We start from the raw sequence: 26,525 nt of genomic DNA, 5'->3' as shown, positions 1-26,525 counted from the left end.
AATAGAACTTCCAGATATTAAGGGCCCTCTTCTTATCTTCACGCTCATCTAGGAGCAGCCTTACCATTACAACAATTAGTTGTCGGAATTAGTTTTGCAAAGAGCAGAGTATGGAGCATAGAAGTTGGGAGGTCAGGCTGCAGTTATATAAGACATTATTTAAGATATTATAAAAGACATTGGTGTTCAGTTTTGGTTTCCATGTTACAGGAAAGATGTTGTCAACTTAGAAGGTGCAGAGAAGCTTTACGTGGATGTTGCCAGGACGCGAGGATCTGAGTTATAGGGAGGTTGAGCAGGCTGGGACTCCATTCCTTGGAGCGCAGGAGGATGAGGGATGATCTTAAAGTGGTGAGCACCAGGGACCCAGGTTCGATTCTGACTACAAGTGTTGACTGTAAGGAGTTTGTACGTTTTCCCTGTGACCACGTGGGTTTCCTCTGGGTGCTCTGGCTTCCTCCCACATTCCAAAGAGGTGCGGGTTAGTAAGTTAATTGGCTTCTGTAAATTTCCCCTAGTATGTAAAGTAATTTTATTTATATAGCACTTTTAAATCAAATCACGTTGAAGCCAAAGTGCTTTACAGAGAAGAAATTAGATATCCATACATCCATATAAAAGAAAAAAGAAAAAAGACACAGTACACTATAGGATTCAACATGAAACGTCCTCCCCCAGCAGAATCCACTGTGAGGGAAGGCACCAAAAAGTCCAGTTCTCCTCCTCGTCATAGTCCACCCGAGGTCCGGGCCTATTTGTGGCCTCCTCATCCATGTAGGATAGAACTAGTGTACGGGTGATCGCTGGTTCACACGGACTCGGTGGGCCGAATGGCCTGTCTCCACACTGTATCTCAAAACTAAACTAAACTAAACTAATCTAAACTAAACTGAACTAAATACGTTAAAAGTAAAAGGGGATCAGTAAAAGTAGCTATGCAGGAAAAGGATTAATCTAAATCAAAAGTGTTTTATGGAAAATATATGTAGCTTTAATATATATTTTGTCAGATGATTAAAAGTGCATTTGTAGTCAGATGGTTCACAACTCGTAGACTAATAGGAAAATAATGAACATTAAGAAAATCGATGCAAAATAGCCGAAGACCTTGCTCAGAGAAGCAGGAAGCGCTGCCGCGGGGGGTGTCAATGAATCAGATGTTCATATGTGCGGTATGTTTCCGATGGATCATGCTGCATGTGGGCTGAAGGAAGTTGCTCAAGTGCCAAACACAACCTCATGGTTGTGTGGTTTTACACGACAACAAAATAATTTCCCAGCGCTCATTGTATCAAGGACCATAAAGAAACATTTTGCAAAGTCGGTTCTGTGAGAGGTGTTCTGGGGGATTTTGCCCTCATGAGAGCAGAGCGATCGGCTCATTCTTAGTTTGCTGTGAGTGTGTTTGGTGCACGATTTGCTGCTGGCAGTTTACGAAGGATGTGTAGTGAGGAACTGCAGATGTTGGCTTACACCGAGGATGGACACAACATGGCTGTAGTAACGCAGCGGGTCAGGCAGCATCTCTGGAGAAAAGGAATCTCCAGAGATGCTGCCTGACCTGCTGAGTTTAGTTTAGTTTAGAGATACAGCACGGAAACAGGCCCTTCGGCCCACCGAGTCCGCGCCGACCAGCGATCCCCGCACACTAACACTATTGTAATAATAATAATAATAAATTTTATTTATGGGCGCCTTTCAAGAGTCTCAAGGACACCTGTACACACACAAGGGACAATTTTACATTTACACCAAGCCAATTAACCTACAAACCTGTACGTCTTTGGAGTGTGGGAGGAAACCGAAGATCTCAGAGAAAACCCACGTGGTCAAAGGGAGAACATACAAACTCTGTACAGACAGCACCCGTAGTCAGGATCGAACCCAGGTCTCTGGCGCTGTAAGGCAGCAACTCCACCGCTGCACCACCGTGCTGCCCGAGTTACTCCAGCATTTTGTGCCTTGTTTACGAAGGGATATGGATTATGTGCGGGCAGATAAGAATCAATCTTGGTATGGAGTTCACCATGGAGACTGGGGGCTGAATGACTGATTCCTCTGCTGCACTGCTCTATGTTCCATTATCACTTTCCTAATACAACAAACTAAAAGTGCCTAATGATCAATTTCTGGGCAAGGATATTTTAATTTGTACATTTGGGTTTAAAAAAGATTCACAAGGGTGTTACTGGTACCGAAATGCTTGTGATTCAAGGACAGACTGCATAAAATGGTGCTTTTTTCCTCTGGAGCTCAGAAGGCTGAGAGGAGATCTTTTAGAGCTGTACAAATTCCTGAGGGGCGTAGATAAGGCGAATGGTTACAATCTTTTGCTCAGCATGGAGGTGACCAAAACTAGAAGGCAAAGATTTCAGGTGGGATAGGAAAGATTTAGAAGGGACCTGAGGGGCATCTGTTTAACACTGATGTTGGTGAGTATTCGGAACAAGTTGCCAGGGGAAGCTACTGTATACAGGCAGGTACAATTACAATGTTCAAAAGACACTTGGACAAATACATGGATTGGAAAGGTTCAGAGGGTTATGGGCTAATTGCAAGAAAATGGGCCGAGCTCAGGTAGATAGAAACAAGGAACTGCAGATGCTGGTTTACTAGACAAAGACACAAGTGCTGGAGTAACTCACCATCATCCTTTCCTTGTTTCTACATCTAAAAATCTATCCTGGTATTGACTGTACCATCCACTTGCAGGATGTTGCCAGCAATTTGCCAGGACTTTGGGGTGATCTTATAGAGATGTACTGTATACAATCATGAGGGGAATAGATAGGGTGAATGTACAGAGTCTTTTACCCAGGATAGGGGAATCGAGAACCAATGGACATAGTTTAAAAGTGAGAGGGGTAGGATTTAGCAGGAGGATGGAGGATACAAAAAACTGCAGATGCTGGTTTTTAAAAAAAGGCACAAAGTGCTGGAGTGACTCAACGGGTCAGGCAGCTTCCCTGGAGAACATGGATAGGTGATGTTCTGGGTCGGGACCCAGGGGCAATAGGAATCTGAGGGGCACCTTTTTCACTCAAACGGGTGATGGGTATATGGGAGGAGCTGCCAGAGAAGGTAGTTGAGGCTGCTACTATAATAATATTTACAGGTACTTGGATGGGAAAGGTTTAGAGGGAAATGGAACCAACCTGAGAAAATGGTTGAAGGGCTTTTTTCTATGTTAGTGGTCGCCTATTTAAGTCAGTATTGATAGATACAAAAAGCTGGAGTAACTCACTGCACAATCTGCAGTCTGCAGTCAGGACTGACAGGCAGCATCTCTGGAGAGAAGGAATGGGTGACATTCCGGGTCAAGGCCCTTCTTCAGACCAGTATTGAGTTTTGTTGCTAGGCAAAGGGACTAGCGTAGAGGGGGCATTTTGGTCAGCATGCACTAGTTGGGCCCAAGGGCAGGTTTCCTTGTTAGATCTCCATGACACTGAGGTTCTACAGCAATTTTGGATAAAGAGTCCCAAAGATTCACCATCAACTGTGTGAAAAACATTCTCATTTTCTCAGTCCTGACTGCAGATTGTGCAGTGTACAGTACAGAGACAACGAAATGCAGTTAGTAAGGCCCAATCCCTTATTTTGAGTCTAATTCTGTACACCCCATCTGGGGAAACATCATTCCAGCATCTTTCTTGTCAAGCCCTGTAAGAATGCTGTATGCTTCACTGAGTGCATCTCCCATTCTTCTCAACTCTACACGCCCTAACATATTGTCAAAGGAATCATTTGGGTCATTGCTTGTTGCAGCATCTTTCACAAGTATATCCTTCCTTAGGTCGACACACAAACCTATGCATAATATTCCAGATGCAAATTTACCAGTACCTCTCCTCGCACTAAAGCATCTTTAATCTTTCAGTAACATTCTAAATGTACATATCTTCCTCTGACAATGAGTGTTTTAATATGAATGCAGTGGTAATTGGCTTCCTTGTGGGTAAACTCTCTCTCAGATGCAAGGTTGCATGCAGGAAATTCCATCTTGCACTTGCAAGAAGCGATGCATTACTGCCAGGAGAATCCTATCCAGTCACCTTTCTAAATCATGATGACCAAACTCTCTTTAGCTAATGAATACAGGTTTTAAGAGTTTAAAATGATATTGGTGATGGGGTGGTGCAGCGGTACAGTTGCTGCATTACAAAGCCAGAGACCCGGGTTCGATCCTGACTACAAGTGCTGTCTGTATGGAGTTTGTACGTTCTCCCTGTGACTGCGTGGGTTTTTTTTCCGGGTGCTCCGGTGTCCTCCCACACTCCAACGATGTGCCGGTTTGTAGATTAATTGGCTTTGGTTAAAATTGTTTCTAAACATTGTCCTTAGTGGACCCACTCGGTGGACCGGAGGGCCTGTTTCCGCACTGTATCTCTCAACTAAACTAAACTCATATTTCATGGAGAGGCAAGGAAGCTATAAATAGCCAAAGAATCCAGCTGGTTTGTCCTGCCACAGGAATTCTGCATCACATTAGTTCATAAACGCTTCTTTGATGAAGTGGTATCCAACAGAAATGTAAACATTTTACCAGCAATGTGTTGGCAGGAAAAATCGGCAAATAAACTTTCTCCACCTTCTGCGGACTTAGCAAAATCAATCCAGAAATTCTTGTTGAGTGTGGCATTCCGGGCGGGGTGTGTCAAAAATAAGGACGGGCGATTCAGGGACAGTTTCTCTCCAGTCGTCATCAGGCAACTGAACCTACTAACAACTAGAGAGCAGTCTTGAGCTACCAGCTTACCTCATTTCCAAACCCGCGGACTATCAGGAGGAGGAGGAGCCATCTTGGTGAACGGCTGCTAGTCAGCAGCCGTCCGTTTTAAATTCGTTTTTTTAATAGTTTTTAGTGAGTCCTATTTTTTTGTTTGTAGGGGATATGGTCTTTTAATGTGGGGGGGTAGGCGTAACTTTATTTCTAGGTCCCTACCTGGTCGGTATGGCAGCCTTTATCCGGGCTGCCCGTCGACCCGTACTCGTGGCCTACCTGTGGGCTTGGAGCGCCGTTTCCTGGCGGGGACAGCCCAGCACCTCGGCCTCGGCGGCGGCACAGCGTTGGAGCGCTGGAGCGGAGCGGGCGATGCCTTGCCTGGGTCGCCGCGCTGGAGCTCTGGCGAGCTGGACCGCCGAGAGCAACATCTCCGGGTTGCGGGTCTGCAGAGCGGAGAGGCGGCGTGCGGAGAGGCGGCAGTGCGGAGAGGCAGCGCCGACTTTATCATCGGGAGCCTGGGAGCTCCAAACCGGCGCGGCCTTGTCGGCTTCGGCAGCCGCGGTCTCCAACCAGGAAGCGGCCGTTCCAGGTGGCCCAGCCGCCGAAAGGACTCTCCCGACGCCGGGGCAAGACCACCCGGTGAGAACGGCCAGGGACATCGGGCCTCCGTAGAGGCAATTGCGGTGGCCTCAATAGGCCTGACTTTGGGGTGAACATGGGGTGGGGACTGGACATTGTGCCTTCCTCCACAGTGCTATCCACTGTGGGGGGATGATTTTTTTGTCTAATTGTAGTCCTGTAGGTCTGTGTCCAAGATGGCTGCCGTGAAGAGAGAGTGGACGCTGGCGCGCTTTGGCTGCCGCTGCTCTCTCTTCACACTGTGTTTTTGATTTTCTGTTTTTGGATTGAATTCTATTTTTAATTTGTGTCTCTGTGATGTCTTTTTTACCTGTTCTATTCCGATTATGTGTTTTTATTCCGATTACTATGTAAGGTGTCCTTGAGATGTCTGAAAGGCGCCCATTAAATAAAATTTATTATTATTATTTATTATCTTTAATCAGACTTTATCCTGAATAACAGTAAATGTTATCCCCTTTACCGCGTATCTGTACAATGTGGACGGCTCGATTGTAATCATGTATTGTTTTCCTGCTGACTGATTAGCAGGCGACGAAAGCTTTTCACTGTACCTCGGTACACGTGACAATAAACGAAACTGAATTAAATCGTCACACTATCCTTTCGGAACGCACACACCGGATGCAGGTACGCCCTGTCCAGATTTTTGGCCACCTGGGACTTTTCCAAAGCTACTGTCCAACAGTGGAAACAGCGTGATATTTTCCCCGTAAAATCCTGCAGCACATGTGGCATGTGAAATGTTGGCTGTGGACCACATTCAGAGCTGGGCGATGTAACAAACATCTCCCTGTATGTTGGAGCATGTTGGAATAGAAGCTTCCAAAGGTTGACTTGCCAGTCTTGAGAAAGATTACAAGAGAAAGGTTGTCCTGGCTCACTGGAAGATCCTATAGGAATCAAATACTTTCCTTTCTACTTTAAGTAACTGGCTAAACTTCAGTGCATTAATGAGGGATTGGGAAAGTCATGGGACAAATAATTTTACATTTGTCCTTTTCAAAACTAGCTCACAAGCTCCACCTGCCTGGCACGGCACAACACACAAATATTTTTTACTCGCATGTCCTATTTCTTATCATTTTTGTATCTCCTGTTCCTTCAGCATTGTTCTCCCTGGGTCGTTCCATTCGCCATCTAAACAAGGAAGGTAAACTACTTCAGGAGCTGGAGAAATAACACTAGCACTGTTACGCTTACCCAGGCTTGAACTCAGTTTCTATCAAGTGGGTTGAAGCAGATAGGGAACTGTTTAAGGCCCGGAGATTGCTGGCATTATTTTGAGCATTTAGACTGAAGATCCATTTCTAGGTCTAGTGCACACGTCACGTTCAGGAGCAGAGGAAATATAATACGTCAGGAACTTGGTTATCATTAACACTGTCCCATCTTTCTTTTGTCCACATATTTGCTGACATATATGTCCACATATATGTTCCGAATTAGCCTTCAATATTTGCTCATTTTCTCCGATATCCCCAATGGTCTTTCCAACATCCATTACTCATTGCAAATTCTCACCCCTTTCATTATTATTTAACTCTGTTTATTCTAAAACCTACTCTTTCGTATTTCTACCTATCCCTAGAATTCCAGCCTTCAGAGCATTCCGCTTTTAATGACATCCCGATAAACAAAGTGAAGTCAACAACATAAAGGGTGGTGGGTGTATGGAATGAGCTGCCAGAGGAGGGACTTGGGACGATTGCAATGTTTAAGAAACAATTGGACAGGTGCATGGATAGGACAGGTTTGGAAGTTTGCATCAAACGCAAGCAGGTGAGACTAGTGAAGAGGGGATATGTTGGTCGGGGTGGGCAAGTTCTTTAAACCTCATTGAACCTTAATGTCTTCAGTTAAAACTGGGGGGGGGGGGGGGTAAAACAACTTGCTCTGGAGTGAAGCAGAAATTGCAAGCTGCAGAAGCAGAGAACAGACACAGACCCCCGGACAGTTGGCACGCAAAAAAGAAGAAATAGCTCATCTTCAAGAAAGGCAAACATTGCAAGCTCCATCTATCAATGTGATTAGAATCCTTACAGCATACTTCCTTGCAGGCATAAGTGATTCAGCAGGAAACTAAATTAAATTCCTCTCATGACCAATACTGTGTACAGAGCTACATCACAGAAATAATAAATACATTCAATTACTTAAAAATATAAATAATCATCGACTGACACACAGCACAGAAACGAGTTCATTGGGCCACCAAGTCCACTCTGACTGTCAAACATCTATTCACACTAACCCCATTTTGTTCTTCCCACATTCCTACCAACTCCTCCAGAATCTACCACACACCCACACACTAGGAGCAATTTACAGAGGCCAATTAACCAACCAGCCCGCGGAATATGTAGAACACGGAACAGTACGGCACATCAACAGGCCCTTCGGCCCACCATGTCTGCACCAGCCATGATGCCAAATTAAACGAGTGCCTGTATCCATCCCCACTCGTTCAAGTGCCTGTCTAAATACCTCATAATACCTCCGCCACCTCCCCTGGCAGCACGTTCCAGGCACACGCCACTCTGAGTGAAAACACTTGCCTTGCAAATAGAACATAGAACAGAACAGCACAGTCCATTCCCTTCAATGGTTCAATGGTGCTTTCATTGTCACATGTGCAAAGTGCAATCGCATGGTGAAATTATTTTCTTACAAACAGTCCAGTAGAGTATTGCCATACTCAAGCACATCCCCGATTAGCAAGTGTACACAAATAGTCCATTGATCACGTCTGCAAGAGACGCCATGTTTTGGTCGCGTATTCAAAGTCCAGTCCGCGCTCTAGTTATGAGCGGTGCCCATTCCAGGCAAGCCCCAGGCTTTTGTGGGCCTCCGACCATCGCCTTCCGTGGACGTCTGGACCGACCAGCGTCCCTCTCCTCGCCCGCCCATCTTTATCCCGCAATGCATGTGCCGAACATGATGCCGAGACCAACTCGTATCTGCCTGCACATATTCCATATCCCCCTCATCCCCTGCATTATTTATGTGTTTACCCAAAAGTCTCTTCAATGCCACGATCATATCTGTCTCCACACCACTCCTGCAAGCTCGTTCCAGTCACCCATCACCATCTATGTAAAGAAAACTTGCCCCGTATGTACATCTCCTTTAAAATTTCCCCCTCTCCCCTTAAAGTCAAGGGTCAAGGGTCATGAGTGTTTTATTGTCATATGTACCTAAACTGAACAATAAAATTCTTACTTGCAGCAGCACGACACGTTTGTAAAAGCTATACCCTCTAGTGATTGATATGTCCACCTTGTGTAAGACTCTGACTGTCCACCCTATCTACGTCTCTCATGATTTTGTACACTTCTATTGTGTCTCTCCTTGGGGTCTGAAACTCCAGAGAAAACAATCCAAGTGTGTTCACCCTCTCATGGAGTAGCATAGAGTCATAGAATCATACAGTATGGAACAGTATCTGGAATCATACAGCAGGCTCTTCAGCCCAATTCATCCAAGATCCCCATCTAAGCCCGGCCCATATGCCCGCATTCAGTCCATATACCTCTTAGCCTTCATATCTATGTACCTTTTCAAGTGTCTTTTCAGTGTTGTTATTGTGCCTGCCTCAATTACCCCCTATGGCAGCTTGTTCCATATATCCACAGTCATAATCACAAGGATGGGGATATGGCAGCAAACCAGAACCATCTGGGGATGAGGGAGGAAGCTCTGGACCACCCAGATGAAACCTGCTTGGTCAAAGGGGGGACATGAGAGCACCAGAGATCAGGATCGAACCTGGGTCGCTTTGGCTGTGAGGCAGCAGCTTTACTAGCGGTGGAACTGTGTTGCCATCGAAGGGATCAACAAGGGTCGCTGTCTCAAAAAGGCAACAAGCATCATCAGAGACACACACTAACCTGACGACGTTCTCATTTCACTCCTGCAATCGGGAGGAAGGTCTAGGAGCCTGAAAACTGTAACGTCCAGGTATAGGGTTTGCTTCTTTCCAACAACCATCAGGCTATTAAACACTACGACCTCCAAATAAGCTACTAACCACATTGACTTGGGGGCATTGTTTTTGTCTTCGCACTATTAATGTGTGTGTGTGTGTGTGTGTGTGTGTGTGTGTGTGTGTGTGTGTGTGTGTGTGTGTGTGTGTGTGTGTGTGTGCGCGCGCACGCATGCGTATCTGCGTCTGTTGTGCTGCAATAAGTAAGAATGTCATTGTTTCTTTCCGGGACATGTGGCAATATAACAGTCTTGACTACACAGAAGGCAGTGGAGGCCGTCAACTGGGGCAAATTTGCCTGTTTCATTCTGCAAACGCAGTAAATGCATCTTTGTATAGTCAATGGTAGTGGAGAATAGTGGAGGAATTCCCTTAGTCAGAGGGTGGTGAATCAGTGGAATTCATTGCCACAGAAGGCCGTGGAGGTCAAGTCAGTGGATATTTTTAAGGCAGAGATTGACAGATTCTTGATTAGTACGGGTGTCAGGGGTTATGGGGAGCAGGCAGGAGAATGGCGTAAGGAGGGAGAGATAGATCAGCCATCATTGAATGGTGGAGTAGACTTGATGGGCCAAATGGCCTAATTCTGCTGCTTTAGCTTATGAACATGACACTTGACTAATTACTCATAATGCGATCATCCCATGGACCCTGCTCTCCACCCCACTACCCAGAGGTGATCTCCTGGCCTCTGATGCCCCTCACTACCTGCAACCCTCCATACCCTCAAGCCCTGCCTCCAACCACATACATAAAGAGACAGCCGCTATCAAATCCTTCCTGACCTCAAATCCAGTGTTGAGGCACTCAGATTTAAATACAGGTTGAATTCTCCAACCATGAAGTGTCAGGGGAGCAGTTTTTTAGAACATAGCTTCACTAAGTAATTTCTGACCTACAGGTATTAATGAGGTTTTAAATTAAAAACGGAATACAAGACTTCTAAAGACTGACGACACACACCAAATCAAATTGGTGCACAGAGGTTCACGTGCACCTCTTCAAACCTTGTCTACTGCATCTGGTGTTCCCGATGTGGCTTCCTTTACATCGGCGAGACCGAGCGTAGACCAGGTGGCCGTTTCGAAAAACACGTGCTAGGCCTGGCAAGGCTACTGGATTTCCCGCTTGCTCACTATTCGAACTCCCCTTCCCATCCCCACACTGATCTCTCTGCCCCGGGCCTCCTCCATTGCCAGATGAGGCCACGGGCAAACTGGAGGAACAACGCCTCATTCTATTTGGGTAGATTACACCCGAAAATAAGAACATTGAATTCTCCAAATTAAGTAACATCCACCCCCTTCTTCCATTCTCTTTCCTGTGCCCCCACTCTCTACCCTACTATCCTGCCCCTCTTTCCCTCTACACAGCTCCCACCCTGTTCCCTCCACCTATATCCCTCCCTCTGGCTTTACATTTTACTCTTCTCTCCTTATCCAACACCCTTGTGTCTCCCTTTCACCTCTATGATTTATTCCACCCATCTGCAAATTAAACCCCTCTGACCTTTATTCACCTCTGACCTTTATCCACCTCTGACCTGTATCCACCTCTGACCTGTATCCACCTATCGATTGCCAGGCTTATCCCCCGCCCCGGAGGTCATTTAAGACTGAGGTGAGAAAAAACTTTTTCACCCAGAGAGTTGTGAATTTATGGAATTCCCTGTCACAGAGGGCAGTGGAGGCCAAATCACTGGATGGATTTAAGAGAGAGTTAGATAGAGCTCTAGGGGCTAGTGGAGTCAATGGACATGGGGAGAAGGCAAGCACGGGTTATTGATTGGGGACGATCAGCCATGATCACAATGAATGGCTTGAAGGGCCGAATGGTCTCCTCCTGCACCTATTTTCTATGTTTCTATGTTTCTATGCCCCCTCCACCTCCCTTGTCCAGCTTTCTCAGCCATGATCATATTGAATGGCGGTGCAGGCTTGAAGGGCCGAATGGCCTACTCCTGCACTTATTTTCTATGTTTCTGTGTTTCTCCTGCTCCTCTAATCATTCAGTCTGAAGAAGTCTCTTGACCCAAAGTGTTGCCTATCCATTCCTTCCACAGATGCTGCCTGACCTGTTGAATTCCTTCAACACTTTGTGTTTAAATCAAATGGGCTTATTGTTCTTGTACAACAACACAACTTTATACAAACTACACTTAACACATAGCAAGCCTTAGCCCACTGCTGGACAATAAGGGATCTTTAACTGGTTCTTTCAGTGGGGTACCAGCATTTTGTTGCGGAGGACCTTAGTAACAATCCAACTGAGAGCAGTCCGTGACTGGAAGCCACCCAATGCCAATGGGTATCCTGTAACCTTTGAAATGCTTCTTCCACTCTCCATGATACCACCAATTTTGATTAGTAAGCTGCAAACTTACTAATCATGCCCCTACATTCTTATCTGAATCATTAATATAGATGGCATACATCAGTGGACCCAACATCGATCCCTGCGACACACCACTGGCCACAGGCCTCCAATATGAAAAATAATCCTTCATAGATTAATAAATTATAGGAACAGAATTAGGCTATTCAGCCCATCAAATCTAATCCACCATTCAATCGTGGCTGATCTAACTTTCCCTCTCAAACCCATTCTCCTGCCTTCTCCCCATAACCCCTGACACCCGCACTTATCAAGAATCTATCAATTTCTCCCTTACAAATATCCACTGGCTTGGCCTCCACAGCCTTCTGTGGCAAAGAATTCCACAGATTCACCACCCTCTGACTAAAGAGGTTCCTCCACTATCCTCCACTACCATTGAATGCACAAAGATGAATTCACTGCATTTGCAGAATTAAACAGGCAAATTTGCTCCAAAATAATGACGTAGATGGAATCCAATTTCAGAAACAGCGTTTACGGAAAATGTTTTGGCACAGTATCACTCCGTTAATCCGGAGCGCTTGGATCTTTGGAGATGTCGGACTGGCAGGTTGTCAGGACTTTGGGATGACATTCCATTTAATAACTGGGCACATTTCAAACCTGACTCTTTTTACATGTTACACAGCAGCATAATACATTTTGCAGTTAACCCCGCCTCGGATTAAAGGAAGCGTGGGATACAGGGTCCCGCGGAAGTTTATAGGGAGTGTAAACACCAATGCTGGAGGGTTTAAAGTGGACATACAAAATGGATAGAAACAAGGAACTGCAGATGCTGGTTCACAAAGATGGACACAAACTGCTGGAGTAACTCAAGCAACATCTCTGGAGGACATTGGTAGCTGACATTTCGGGGTCGGGACCCTTCTTCAGACTCCCAGATTGCTATTCTAGTTAATCCCCTCTGCAATTCCTGCGGTACTCTGTAATGCTATCAATGTTCTGGTGCTCAGAGTTCAACATTGGGGATTAAAGATTGCTTTACAATGTTATGTCCAACAACAACATTTAACGAACCGATTTGTCTGCCAGTCACTGCTTGCTGCTCTCTTGGGTCAGATCCTTTTCAAACTGACTGAAGGCAACACAGGAATTACAGAGGAGATTAACTGGATCCTTTTCAAACGGAACTGAAATCAGGTCTCCTTCAACTCGGCCTCTCCGCTATAATCGCCCTCCTCTGTAATGATGTTCTGTTTCCCTGGATGTTCACACCAATTTAAGGACTCTCAGCTTTCTATCAGTGCAGATAATGGAGCTTCCACAAGATCTTGAGGCAAGGATAATCTCACAGTACTGCACTCAGAAATAAGACTGAGAGGAAAAACATCTAAATGATTATGACAAATTGCTGAAATAAAGCAGGATTTTCCTGATATTTTCAATGATTCCAGTATTTTTCATCTTGTGCAGTTAGTCCAATTCTATCTAGGGACCACATTTCTGTATTTTCTTTATAACTGTCTGTGATTTCTATTGATTTAAGATATATGACTTTATATAGAACGTGGAACGGAGTTGCCCACCATGGGCAGCTTTATAGGACTTTGGTGAGCCCGCATTTGGAGTATTGCATGAAGTTCTGGTTGCCCCATTGCAGGAAGGATATGGAGGCTTTGGAAAAGGTGCAGAGGTTTACCAGAATAATGCTTGGATTTGGGGCATTAGCTACAGGGAGAGGTTGGACACACTTGGATTGTTGTCTCTGGAACTCTGGAGGTTGAGAGGAAACCTGATATAAAATTATGAGAGGCATAAATAGGGTAGACAATCAGAACCTTTTCCTCAGGATGGAAAAATCGAATACTAGAGGGCATAGCTTTAAAGTGAGATGGGAAAAGTTTAAGGGAGAGGGTTTTTTTTACACAGAGGGTGGTGGGTGCCTGGAACACAGAGGGTGGTGGGTGCCTGGAACACAGAGGGTGGTGGGTGCCTGGAACACAGAGGATGGTGGGTGCCTGGAACACAGAGGGTGGTGGGTGCCTGGAACACAGAGGGTGGTGGGTGCCTGGAACACGCTGCCAGGGGTGGTGGTGGAGGCAGATACAAGAGTGGCATTTAAGAGACTTTTGGATAATCACATGGATATGTTGGGGAACGGAGGGATATGGGTAATGTGAAAGTATACAAGAAATGGTATTGACAATATGTTTGGCACAGGCATTGTGGGGCGAAGGGCCTGTTCTTGTACTGTTTCATGTTCTATGTTCTATGATGCCAAATTAAATTAATTCCATCTCGCTGCACATCAAGCAGTACAGTGCAAGAACAGGCCCTTCTGCCCATAATGTCTGTGCCAAATATGATGCAAAGTTAATGTCTGAATGTGACCCATATCCCTCCATTCCCTGTGTATCCATGTGTCTCTCGAAGAGCCCTCTCATCTGCCTCCGCCACCACCCCAGGCAGTGCATTTCAGGCACCCACAACTCTCTGTGTACAAAAACCTGCCCCTCACATCTTTAAACATTGCTCCTCTGACCTTAGAACTGTGCCCTCTAGTCTTTGACATCTCTACCCTGGGAAGACAAGGTTCTGACTGTCTAGATCACCATGATCCAAATCCCTCCATTCTCTGTATGTTGATGTGTTTGTCGAAATGCCTCTTCAATGTCATGATCGCATCTGCCTCCCCCATTTCCTCACTGGCAGCACGTTCCAGTCACATTATCTATTGTGCATCATCGTGCACTTGTTTAGTCGGCTTTAGTGGTCCAGCAAGTTCCTGCTTCATGGGGAGTCTGTTCACAAGTTCATAAGTGATAGGAGTAGAATTAGGCCATTTGGCCCATCAACGCTACTCCACCATTCAGCCATGGCTGATCTATCCTTCCATCTCAACCCCAGTCTCCTGCCTTCTCCCCATTACTCCTGACACCTGTACTAATCAAGAATCTATCAATCTCCGCCTTTAAAAAAATATCCATTGATTTGGCCTCCACAGCCTTCCGTGGCAATGACTTCCATAGTTTCACCACCCTCTGACTAAAACAATTCCTCGTCATCTCCTTCCTACGTCCTTTTATTCTGAGGCTATGGCCTCTGGTCTTAGACTCTCCCATTTGGTGGAAACATCCGCTCCACATTCACTCTAGCCAAGCCTTTCACTATTCTGTAAGTTTCAATGTCCCCCCTTATTCTTCTACACTGCAGCGAGTACAGGCCCAGTGCCCTCAAATGCTCATTATATGCTAACCCAATCATTCCTGGAATAATTCTCATAAACCTCCACTGGATCTTGTTCAGAGCCAGCACATCCTTCTTCAGTTAAGGGGCCCTAAACTGCTCACAATGCTCCAAATGCTGCCCGACCAGTGCCTTATTGAGCCTCAGCATTACATCCCTGCTGTTATATAGACCAAGGAGCTGATCATTGACTTCAGGAGGTCCCATTCTGGAGAATATGACCCAATCTCCATTTATGGGGAAAGTGTGGAGAGAGTGTCCAGCTTTAAGTTTCTGGGCACTCACATTTCAGAAGACCTCACATGGTCCACAAACACCGCCGCACTGGTCAAGAAGGCACAGCAACGACTGTTCTTCCTGAGGACATTAAAAAAGACTGGTCTGCCCCAACAGCTGCTGACAACGTTCTACCGCTGCACCACAGAGAGCATACTAACGTATGGCATCTCTGTGTGGTATCTCAGCTGCACGAAGGCGGAGAGGAGAGCTCTTCAGCGCGTCGTCAACAGAGCGCAGAGGATCATCGGGACAGAGCTACCAGCCTTGGAGGGCATCTACCACACGCGGTGCCTCAGGAAGGCCCTCAGCATCCATAAGGACTCATCACACCCCTGCCACGGTCTGTTTCAACTACTTCCCTCCGGCAGACGTTACAAGGCCTTCTACGCCCGAACCTCCAGACTCAGGAACAGTTTCATCCCAAGAGCTATAGCGGCTCTGAACCGGCCCTAATGAGTGCCCCCCCACCCACCCCCTTTGGACAGTCTCCCTCAGATGGTCACGTCAATCAATTCAGCTTGTTTATTTATGTATTGTATTTATTTACCTTTCCTGGACATCAGTGGAGCTGCACACTAAATCTCGTTGCACTGACGTGCATTGACAATAAAAGATATATTATTATTATTATTATTATATTCTAGTCCTCTCGAAATAAATGCTAGCTTTGCATTCGCCTTCCTTACTACCAATTCAACTTGCAAAGTAAGTTTTTAGGAATCCTGCACCAGCACTCCCAAGTCCTTTTACACCTCCGATTTCTAAATCCTCTCCCGATTTGGAAAACATATTTTTTAGGTGATGATAGCCTTTCATGACAAGGATGTACATTTCAAACGAGTATCATGCAGATATTTGCCAGCCGACTTGGTACAAGCAGAGCCATGAGCTGATCTGAGGGACTAATTAACTACTAACTAACTACTGACTAACTACTAACTAACTACTGTCTAACTACTAACTAACTACTGATTAACTACTAATTAACTACTGACTAACTACTAACTAACTACCGGCTAACTACTAACTAACTACTAACTAACTACTAACTAATGGAGTACTCACCCTGCGTCCAGAGAAGATGAGGCACAGTTGATGCATGGAGCCGCCGTTTTTCACATTAGCCAGCTCTTTCTTGAGGGTCTTTGGGGAGGGTGGGGCCCAGTTCCCTTTTCCTTTCTGACCATCGCACCCCACACAGTTGAGCGCGTTGTCGGATTTAAAGCACTGGGACTTGGGCTCCTGCTTCAGGCTGCCCTCGCTATGTGTCCGCCGACGCAGGGAGTTCTGGATGGAGAGGGTGCAGTGCTTCTCGCAGTCCGACGTCTCGATCATACTGCGGCGCTTAGCTCCGCAAGCGTCCAGACAGCAGTCGTCACTCTCCTCATCATCATCATCATCATCATCATCATCATCATCATCATCATCGTCTTCATCATCTTCATCATCTTCATCGCCATCGATGGCTAGAGTGGGCAGATCTTCAGTACTTTGGGCAAACGTGGTGTCCAGCCTGACCTCGGGTATGTTGAACGGCAGCCGCCGGGGAGCCTGTGACTCACCGATGTCTCGCTTGTCCACAAGCTCTTTCGCTTCCTCTGGGCTTTCATTTTCCCCTTCGGCAGCCACTTCTTTCTCTGGGAGCTTCTGGCCACCGACCTCTCCTTCATCAGTCGGCTGGAGATCGTTGGCGGGAACTTTCTCCTCGGGCAGCAGCTCAGGTTGCTCGTCTGATTTTGGGTCGAGCATCTGTTGTGGAGAAAAGGAAATAATGAAATATATTAAACGAGTTGATCATCGGCTAATGTAAAACGGAAAGGACAGGTTCGGACTAAAACGGCATGTTATGCCTTATTTATTTACCATTAACATTTGCCAATTAGCTGTTAGAACAAACAGTCATAAAGTCTTTGCACAATCAGATGACATGGAACAGTACAGATGGACACAAAGTGCTGGAGTAACTCATCGGATCAGGCAGCATCTCTGGAGAAAAAGGATGTGTAACGTCTCCGATCCTTTTTCTCCAGAGATACTGACCGACCCGTTGAGTTACTCCAGCACTTAGTGTCTTTCTTTCAACCAGCATCTGCAGTTCTTTGTTTCTACATAGGACAGTACAGCATAGGAACAGGCCCTTCGGCCCACAATGTTTGTGCTGAACATAATGCTAAAACCAACTCTTATCTGCCTATACATAATCCGTATCCCTCCATTCCCTGCATATGCATGTGCCTATCCAAAATGCCACTGTTGTATCTGTTTCCACCACCACCCCTGGCAATGCATTGCAGGCACTTACCATCCCATGTGGAAAAAACACGCCACACATCTCCTTTAATCTTTCCCACTCACCCTAAAGCTATGCCCTATAGTTTTAGTTTCAGTTTTAGAGATACAGCGTGGGAACAGGCCCTTCGGCCCACCGAGACTGCGCCGACCAGTGATCCCCGCACACTAACACTATCCTACACACACTGGGGACAATTTACACATACACCAAGCCAATTCACCTACAAACCTGTACGTCTTTGGAGTGTGGGAGGAAGCGGAAGATCTCGGAGAAAACCCACGCTGTCACGAGGAGAACGCACAAACTCTGTACAGACAGCACCCGTGGTCGGGATCGAACCCAGGTCTCCGGCGCTGCAAGCGCTGTAAGGCAGCAACTCAACCGCTGTGCCTCCGTGCCACCCATACTAGTATTAGATATTTCAGTTCTGTGAAAAAGATTCTGAATGTCCACCCTATCTATGCTTTCCTACTTTTATAATCTTCAAAAATTAATCCTTAATGTGTGTTGTTCGGCTGATCGATGCATCTCTAGTCACCAACTCATGGTTCTTTCATATTGAATAATTTACAATTTGTTAAACTAAAATGATGTAATTTGTCCCTAAACAGTTACTGGGAAAAAAAAACCCAAATGTAATGAACTGTTTCAGTGATACCAGCACAAATAAGCAAGAATTTCAAAAATTTAAAATTGTTTACCAACACAAAAATGAGTAAAGTCATTAACCGTATAAAATGAGACCGGTAACATTAGGCTGCAGGAAAACTGATGTGGTTAGATCAGAACCTCACTTTGCCCGAATGTTACTCCCACCAAAGTCAACAAAGGAGAAATCGGATAGTTTATTAAATTGTGAAGAAGTGAACTTCTGTCGCTTCCCCATGCAAAGGGTGAAGTTCAGAATGCAGCAGATGGAATTCTATGGGAACTCAGTCCCTGTGAAAAGAAATAACCTTCACATCCCTGCATCAACTCTGCAGGATAGATACTCGATATCACACCTTCCCCAGCCAACAATGGGCCATTATGGACTCCATCCTACCAGAGGTCATCTGTTGCCGGCCTTTTCTCACCTTCAGTTTATTCCCCCCCCCCCCCCCACCTCTACTTCAGTCTGAAGAAAGATTCTGACCCAAAACATCACCCAGAAGCATGGAAAAATAGGTGCAGAAGTAGGCCATTTGGCCCTCTGAGCCAGCACCACCACTCAACATGAGGTGAAGAGAGCTGATCATGGCTGCTCATCTAAAATCAGTACCCGGTTCCTGATTTTTCCCCATATCCCTTGATTCCTTTAGCCCTAAGAGCTAAATCTAACTCTCTCTTGAATACATCCAGCAAATTGGCCTCCACTGCCTTCTGTGGCAGAGAATTCCACTGATTCACAACTCTCTGGGTGAAGAAGTTTTTTCCTCAATTCTCTATCACCCATTCTCCTCTTCTCTTTCTCCAGAGATGCTGCCTGACCTGCAGAGTTACTCCAGCACTTTCAGAAGGCTTTCGACAAGGTCCCACATAAGAGATTAGTATACAAACTTAAAGCACATGGTATTGGGGGTTCAGTATTGATGTGGATAGAGAACTGGTTGGCAGACAGGAAGCAAAGAGTAGGAGTAAACGGGTCCTTTTCACAATGGCAGGCAGTGACTAGTGGGGTACCGCAAGGCTCAGTGCTGGGACCCCAGCTATTTACGATATATATTAATAATTTGGACGAGGGAATTGAATGCAACATAGAAACATAGAAACATAGAAAGTAGGTGCGAGAGTAGACCACCAGGTCCATCGAGCCCGCACCGCCATTCGCTCATGGCTGAACACTAAACAGACACACTTACCCACAAACAGTAGACACAAGACACAGAACACAAGACACTACCCTCCCCTTTATACCGCTATCACCCCTCTCCACCCCAAGAACCTCGCGATCTCCTGGGGGAGGCAAAAAACCGGATAAAAACCCAGGTCCAATTCGGGAAAAAAATCCGGGAAATTCCTCTCCGACCCCAATCCAGGCGATCGACACTTGTCCAGGAGATCACTCAGGTCTTACTATACTAACCATACCTAGGTCCATATCCCTGCCCTCTCCCCGTAGCCCCTTATCCCCTTGGCAGCTAAAAAACCATCTATTTTAGTCTTAAATATATTTAAAGTTTCTGCTTCCACTGCTCCCTGGGGCAGTGAATTCCATAAATTAACCACCCTCTGGGTGAAGAAGTTCTTCCTCATCTCAGTTTTAAAAGAGCCCCCCCTTATTCTGCAACTATGTCCCCTAGTTCTAGTTTCCCCGATCATTGGGAACATCCTCGGTGCATCCACCCGATCAAGGCCCCTCACGATCTTATATGTTTCAATGAGATCGCCTCTCATTCTTCTAAACTCCAAAGAGTAGAGTTCCAGCCTACTTAACCTTTCCTCATATGTCAATCCCCTCATTGCAGGAATTAATCTTGTAAACCTTCGCTGCACTGCCTCCAGGGCTAGTACATCCTTTCTTAAGTATGGACCCCAGAACTGTACACAGTATTCCAAATGTGGTCTCACTAATACTGTGTACAGCTGCAGCAAGACCTCCGTGTTTTTATACTCAATCCCCCTAGCAATAAAGGCCAAAACTCCATTGGCCTTCCTGATTGCTTGCTGCACCTGCATACTAACTTTTAGTGATTCATGTACTAATACCCCTAGATCCCTTTGCGTTGCATTACAACGCAGCTCCTCCTCATTTAGAAAATAACTTGCCCTATCATTTTTTTTCCCAAAGTGAATGACTTCACATTTATTAGTATTAAATTTCATCTGCCAAGTTGTTGCCCACTCACCTAGCTTATCTATATCCTTTTGCAGACTCTTCCTATCCTCCTCATCCCCTACTTTTCCTCCCATTTTTGTATCGTCCGCAAATTTTGATATATTACACTTGGTTCCCTCCTCCAAATCATTTATATAAATTGTGAACAACTGGGGTCCCAGCACCGACCCTTGCGGAACCCCGCTAGTTACCGGTTGCCATCCCGAGTATGAACCATTTATCCCCACTCTCTGCTTCCTATTTGTTAGCCAATCCTCTACCCATGCTAATATATTACCCCCAATCCCATAATTTTTTATTTTTAGCAATAGTCTCTTATGTGGCACCTTGTCAAAAGCCTTTTGGAAGTCCAAGTATACCACATCCACCGGTTCCCCTTTATCCACCCGGGTTGTTACTTCCTCAAAGAATTCGAGCAGATTCGTTAAACAGGACTTCCCCTTCACAAAACCATGCTGGTTCTGTCCGATGAAGTCATGTTTATCCAAGTGCCCCGTTAGTGTTTCTTTAATAATTGTCTCTAACATTTTACCCACCACCGATGTTAGACTAACCGGTCTATAGTTACCCGCCTTCTGTTTACTTCCTTTTTTAAATATAGGTGTTACATTGGCCATTTTCCAATCCACTGGGACCGTTCCTGCCTCCAGGGAGTTTTGGAAAATTATCACCAATGCATCCACAATCCCCACCGCTATCTCCCTCAAGACCCTTGGATGTAATCCATCAGGCCCAGGGGATTTATCCTCCTTCAGTCTCATTAATTTCCCTAATACCACCTCCTTGGTGATCTTAATAGTATTTAGCTCCTCCATTCCTACCGCCCCCTGTTTATCCAGCGTTGGAATATTTTTTGTGTCTTCTATGGTGAAGACTGATACAAAATACTCGTTTAATGCCTTTGCCATTTCCATGTTCCCAAGTTTGCGGATGACATGAAGCTGGGGGACAGTGTTAGCTGTGAGGAGGATGCTAGGAGGCTGCAGGGTGACTTGGATAGGCTGGGTGAGTGGGCAAATGCATGGCAGGTGCAGTATAATGTGGATAAATGTGAGGTTATCCACTTTGGCGGCAAAAACAGGAAAGTAGACTATTATCTGAATGGTGGCCGTTTAGGAAAAGGGGAGATGCAACGAGACCTGGGTGTCATGGTACACCAGTCATTAAAAGTAGGCATGCAGGTGCAGCAGGCAGTGAAGAAGGTGAATGGTATGTTAGCATTCATAGCAAAAGGATTTGAGTATAGGAGCAGGGAGGTTCTACTACAGTTGTACAGGGTCTTGGTGAGACCACACCTGGAGTATTGTGTACAGTTTTGGTCTCCTAATCTGAGGAAAGACATTCTTGCCATAGAGGGAGTACAGAGAAGATTCACCAGACTGATTCCTGGGATGTCAGGACTTTCATATGAAGAAAGACTGGATAGACTCGGTTTGTACTCGCTAGAATTTAGAAGATTGAGGGGGGATCTTATAGAAACGTACAAAATTCTTAAGTGGTTGGACAGGCTAGATGCAGGAAGATTGTTCCCGATGTTGGGGAAGTCCAGAACAAGGGGTCACAGTTTAAGGATAAGGGGGAAATCTTTTAGGACCGAGATGAGGAAAACATTTTTCACACAGAGAGTGGTGAATCTCTGAAATTCTCTGCAACAGAAGGTAGTTGAGGCCAGTTCATTGGCTATATTTAAGAGGGAGTTAGATGTGGCCCTTGTGGCTAAAGGGATCAGGGGGTATGGAGAGAAGGCAGGTACAGGATACTGAGTTGGATGATCAGCCATGATCATATTGAATGGCGGTGCAGGCTCGAAGGGCCGAATGGCCTACTCCTGCACCTATTTTCTATGTTTCTATGTTTCTATGTGTCCATATCCTTGGTATAAACAAGCATCCGCAGTTCCTTCCTACATATCAAGTCTGCAAGAACTTGCTGACAAAGCGGCAGAAGAATAGAAGATGCTGGAGCAGCAGGTCCGGCAGCATCGCTGGAGAACATGGATAGGAGACGTTTCGGGGTCGGGACCCTTCTTCAGACCTGAAAGGTTACCTATCCGTGTTCTGCAGAGATGCTGCCTGAATCGCGGAGTTACTCCAGCACTTTGCACCTTTTTTTGTCTGCCAGCATCTGCAGTTCCTTGTGTTTACAATGCAGACAATACATTGCGATACAGGTACCCTCTGAAACACTTAAAGAAGCACTCAGTCGATGGCCCTCTCACAGGTATTGTTTGAACACTCACATTTTATGGCACTTTGCTCTCTCTCATCACTCATTATATGTTGGTTGCTACAACTATTAAAATAATGAATCAGAGAGTGCCGCAGAACACTTTCAAACTTCCCTCTGTTATTTATGCCTCCAGGAAATTCTGGCTTCATGTCCTGAACTTCGTGAAAATTAAAATGTCTGAAATACGCAGCAGATCATTACATCTAAATATTGAAAACATCTCTTTTAAAGATCAATTTGTATGATTTTAACTCGCATCTCCATCCCGAAGCCAGCGTTATTGGTTTACTGAGAGACCAGGGACATCAGTGAGGCAGTTTTATCGTGTAGAACTGGAATTATTGATTAGGAATTATTGCAGGTGTATGTAAAATGATTTTCCAAACATAGATTCAAATTATAGATCGAATTAGCTTGCTTTCAGTGGAACAGCTGCATACAGTTTGATGTGACTGCAAAGTTATATTAAAGAGTCTGCAGTGAAACCTGTTTTGATGTTTCAACTACTTGAAGGGCAAGGCACAGGAGACTGCAGGTACTGGAAGCTGCAGCAAAAGAAAGAAGAGGTGCTGGAGGAACTCAGCAGATCAGGTAACGTCTGTGGAGAGAAATTGATGCCGTTTTGGGTCGAGATCCTTTTTCCAGACTAGTCCAGACCTGATCAGTATTGGTTTGGTTTCTTAATGTCACGTGCACTGAGATACATTGACAAACTCCCCTCCCCCATTGGGCAAAAGGTATAGAAGTGTGAAAACCCACACCTCCAGATTCAGGGACAGTTTCTTCCCAGCAGTTATCAGGCAACTGAACCATCCTACCACAACCAGTAAGCAATCCTGAACTACTATCTACCTCATTGGAGACCCTTGGACTATCTTTGATTGGATTTTACTGGCTTTATCTTGCATTAAACATTATTCATGTTATTCCTTTTATCGTGTATCTGTACACTGTGGATGGCTTGATTGTAATCGTGTCTTGTTTTTCCGCTGACTGGTTAGCCCACCACAAAAGCTTTTCACTGTACCTCGGTACACATGATAATAAAACTAAACTCAATTCAACTTTGCACTGCATGCTATCCAGGTAAATAATAACACAAATTATGACATCCGGTAATGCAAAAGAGAAAATAAACAGAGTGCGGAATATAGCGTTATAGCTGCAAAGAAAGTGCAGATCTAAAAAAGTGCAAGGGCTGCAATGAGGTAGATTAGAAGATTGGGGTTTCACCCCGAGCACTCAAGAAGTCCGTATAAGAGTCTTGGCCCAATGTTATTCGGCTATCTCCTTCCCATATTCCGTTTCTCCATTGTTCAACGTCTGGCCCACTTTGGTTGTATTATCTGCGAACCTGAAGCAGGAATTGGTCTCACAGTCCTCAGTGTACAGGGAGTGGGGTAAGGGGTTGAGGATGCATCCTTGTGGGGCACCAGTGTTAAGCATTATTGTGGAGGATGCTTTGTCAACTAGCCTCACTGATTGTGGTCTGTGGGTCAGAATGTCAATGATCCAGGGGCAGAGTCAGGGGTCCAGGAATTTAGAGATGAGTGTGGTTTGAATTATGGTTTGGTTTACTGATACAGAGTAGAAGCTGGACCTTCGACCCACTGAGTCCACACCGACCATTGATCACCCATTCATACTAGTTCTATGTTATTCCACTTTCTCATGCAAACTGCACACACTTGAGGCAAATGACAGGTGCCAATGTTTACGGTGGAATTATATTCAATAAATAGGAGTCTGATGTAGGAGTCCTTCTTATTTCGATATTTCAGCAATGAATGAAGGGCCAGGGAGATGGCATTTGCCATGGGTCTGTGGTAGGAGAATTGCAGTGGATCAAGGGTGCCTGGAAGACTGGCGGTGATGTGCTCCAGCCACTCTCACAAAGCACTTCATGATGGTGGGTATCAGAGCCACTGGATGGTACCTTGCTGCTAGAGCCACTGGTTGATACATTAAGGTCGCTACCTTGCTTTTCGTTGGCACTGGGATGATGGTGGTCTTGTTAAAGCAGGTAGGGATCTCAGAATGGAGCAGTGCCCATTTCCACTCTGCATCTCCAAAATGTGAAGTCTGAAATCTAAAGGTTCCACGAGTGGGAGAGTCATGGCCTCAGAATTAAAAGATGTTCTTTTAGGAAGGAGATAAGGAGGAATTTATTTAGTCAGAGGGTGGTGAACCTGTGGAATTATTTGCCACACAAGTCTGTGGAGGCAAAGTCAGCGGATATTTTTAAGGCATAGATAGATAGTTTCTCAATTATTGCGGGTGTCAGATGGGGTTAGGTGGAAGAGATAGATCAGACATGATTGAATGGCGGATGTGATGGGCCGAATGGCAGAAATCTTCTCCTATCACTTAAGTGAGAGGTTAAAGATGTCCATGTATATTCCTGACAGCTGGTCCGCACAGGTTCAGAGGACACGGGCTGGGACTCCATCCAGATCAGTCGTCACTCGTGTGTTCACCCTCAGGAAGGCCGATCTTTTCACTGCACGATCCTGTGTGGGCACTTGGGCGACCACGGTGGCACAGCGGTAGAGTTGCTGCCTTACAGCGCTCGCAGCACCGGAGACCCAGGTTCGATCCCTACTACGGGTGCTGTCTGTACGGAGTCCGTACGTTCTCCCCATGACTGCATAGGTTTTCTCCGAGATTTTCGGTTTCCTCCCAAGCTCCAACGACTTACAGGTATGTGGGTTCTTTGGCTTGGTGTATGTGTAAATTGTCCCTAGTGCGTGTCGGATAGTGTTGGTGTGCGAGCATCGCTGGTCGGTGCGGACTCAGTGGTCCGAAGGGCCTGTTTCTGCGCTGTATCTTTAAATGAAAAAACTTAGATGCTACCTAACCTGTTGAGTCCCTCCAACAGGTACAGAAATAGACAACAGTCTTGCCTAGAATAAAGACACTGGAGTACTCAACGGATCAGGCAGTATCTCCGGAAAACGTTGATAGGAGACGTTTCAGGTGGGGAACCTTTATCGGTCTGAAGAAGGGTCCCAACCTCGAAATGTCAACTATCCATGCACTCCAGAGTTGCGCCTGACTCACTGATTTACTCCAGCACTTTGTATCTTTTTTTGTAAACCAGCCTCTGCCGTTCCTTGCTTATACATTCCTGCCCAGATATTGTTGGTGAGTTGTATGAACACAGCTGCATTTTGTACGCTGCCTACAAAATTTATTCGGCTGAATTCAAAATATATATTTCAGCAGCAGAAGTGTGCTCGAAGTTTGTGCTACCAAGCAAGGATCAATTTCTTGACACCTATATCGGAAGTCAGAAGGTTGCTATGAAATCCATCAAAGTTTGCCTGTGATGAACACATACGGGGTGGCACAGTGGAGCAGCGGTAGAGTTGCTGCCTTACAGCGCCAGAGACCCATCCTGACTACGGGTGCTGTCTGTACACTTGCACGTTCCCCCTGTGACTGCGTGTTTTTTCTCCGGGTGCTCCAGATTCCTCCCACAATCTATAGATGTGCGGGTTTGTAGGTTAATTGGCTTTGGTAACATTTTAAGTTGTCCCTAGTGTGTGCAGGATAATGCTTGTGTACGGGGTGATCGCTGGTCGGTGCGGACTCGGTGGGCCGAAAGGCCTGTTTCCTCGCAGTATCTCTAAAGTTTAGAATATATGAGCATGCAGACTTCTAGGTTACATTGGGGAACATGTTTTGCTTTTAAGACAAACCAGCCTCTTTTTGCTGTCAGCCAGATTCATTACATATGATTTAGTGCCATGCGGCAACTTGAACTATTGGTAACTGGGCAGAAAATCAAGGCTCCTAATTTCAGGTCAGGTCGGGAGGAGTTCCCCCCCCCCCCACCACAGGTGCCATGTAATCCCGTGCTACCTGCTCCATGGTCGGATAGTCGGCGACTAAACCGTCTCCCCCACCTGGTTTGCCAGGTGAGGAGGGGGCTGTGGACCCCCAGCAGGACCAAAAACAAGACCTGTCAAAG

General features: G+C 45.7%; 1 protein-coding gene across 7 annotated transcripts in view; it reads right to left on the bottom strand.

Moving 5' to 3' along the window:
- rgs3 (regulator of G protein signaling 3) overlaps nt 1-26,525 on the bottom strand; it is a 224,599-nt gene that overhangs the window by 27,572 nt on the left and 170,502 nt on the right. For all 7 annotated transcript variants that reach the window (XM_033049114.1, XM_033049115.1, XM_033049116.1 and 4 more), the window contains one exon: nt 16,278-16,961. In XM_033049114.1, the coding sequence (XP_032905005.1) occupies nt 16,278-16,961 (684 nt within the window). The remainder of the gene's footprint in view (nt 1-16,277; nt 16,962-26,525) is intronic.

Source organism: Amblyraja radiata, chromosome 32, assembly GCF_010909765.2.
Source record: "Amblyraja radiata isolate CabotCenter1 chromosome 32, sAmbRad1.1.pri, whole genome shotgun sequence".
Lineage (NCBI taxonomy): Eukaryota > Metazoa > Chordata > Chondrichthyes > Rajiformes > Rajidae > Amblyraja > Amblyraja radiata.
This window is presented reverse-complemented; position numbering and strand designations above follow the sequence as displayed.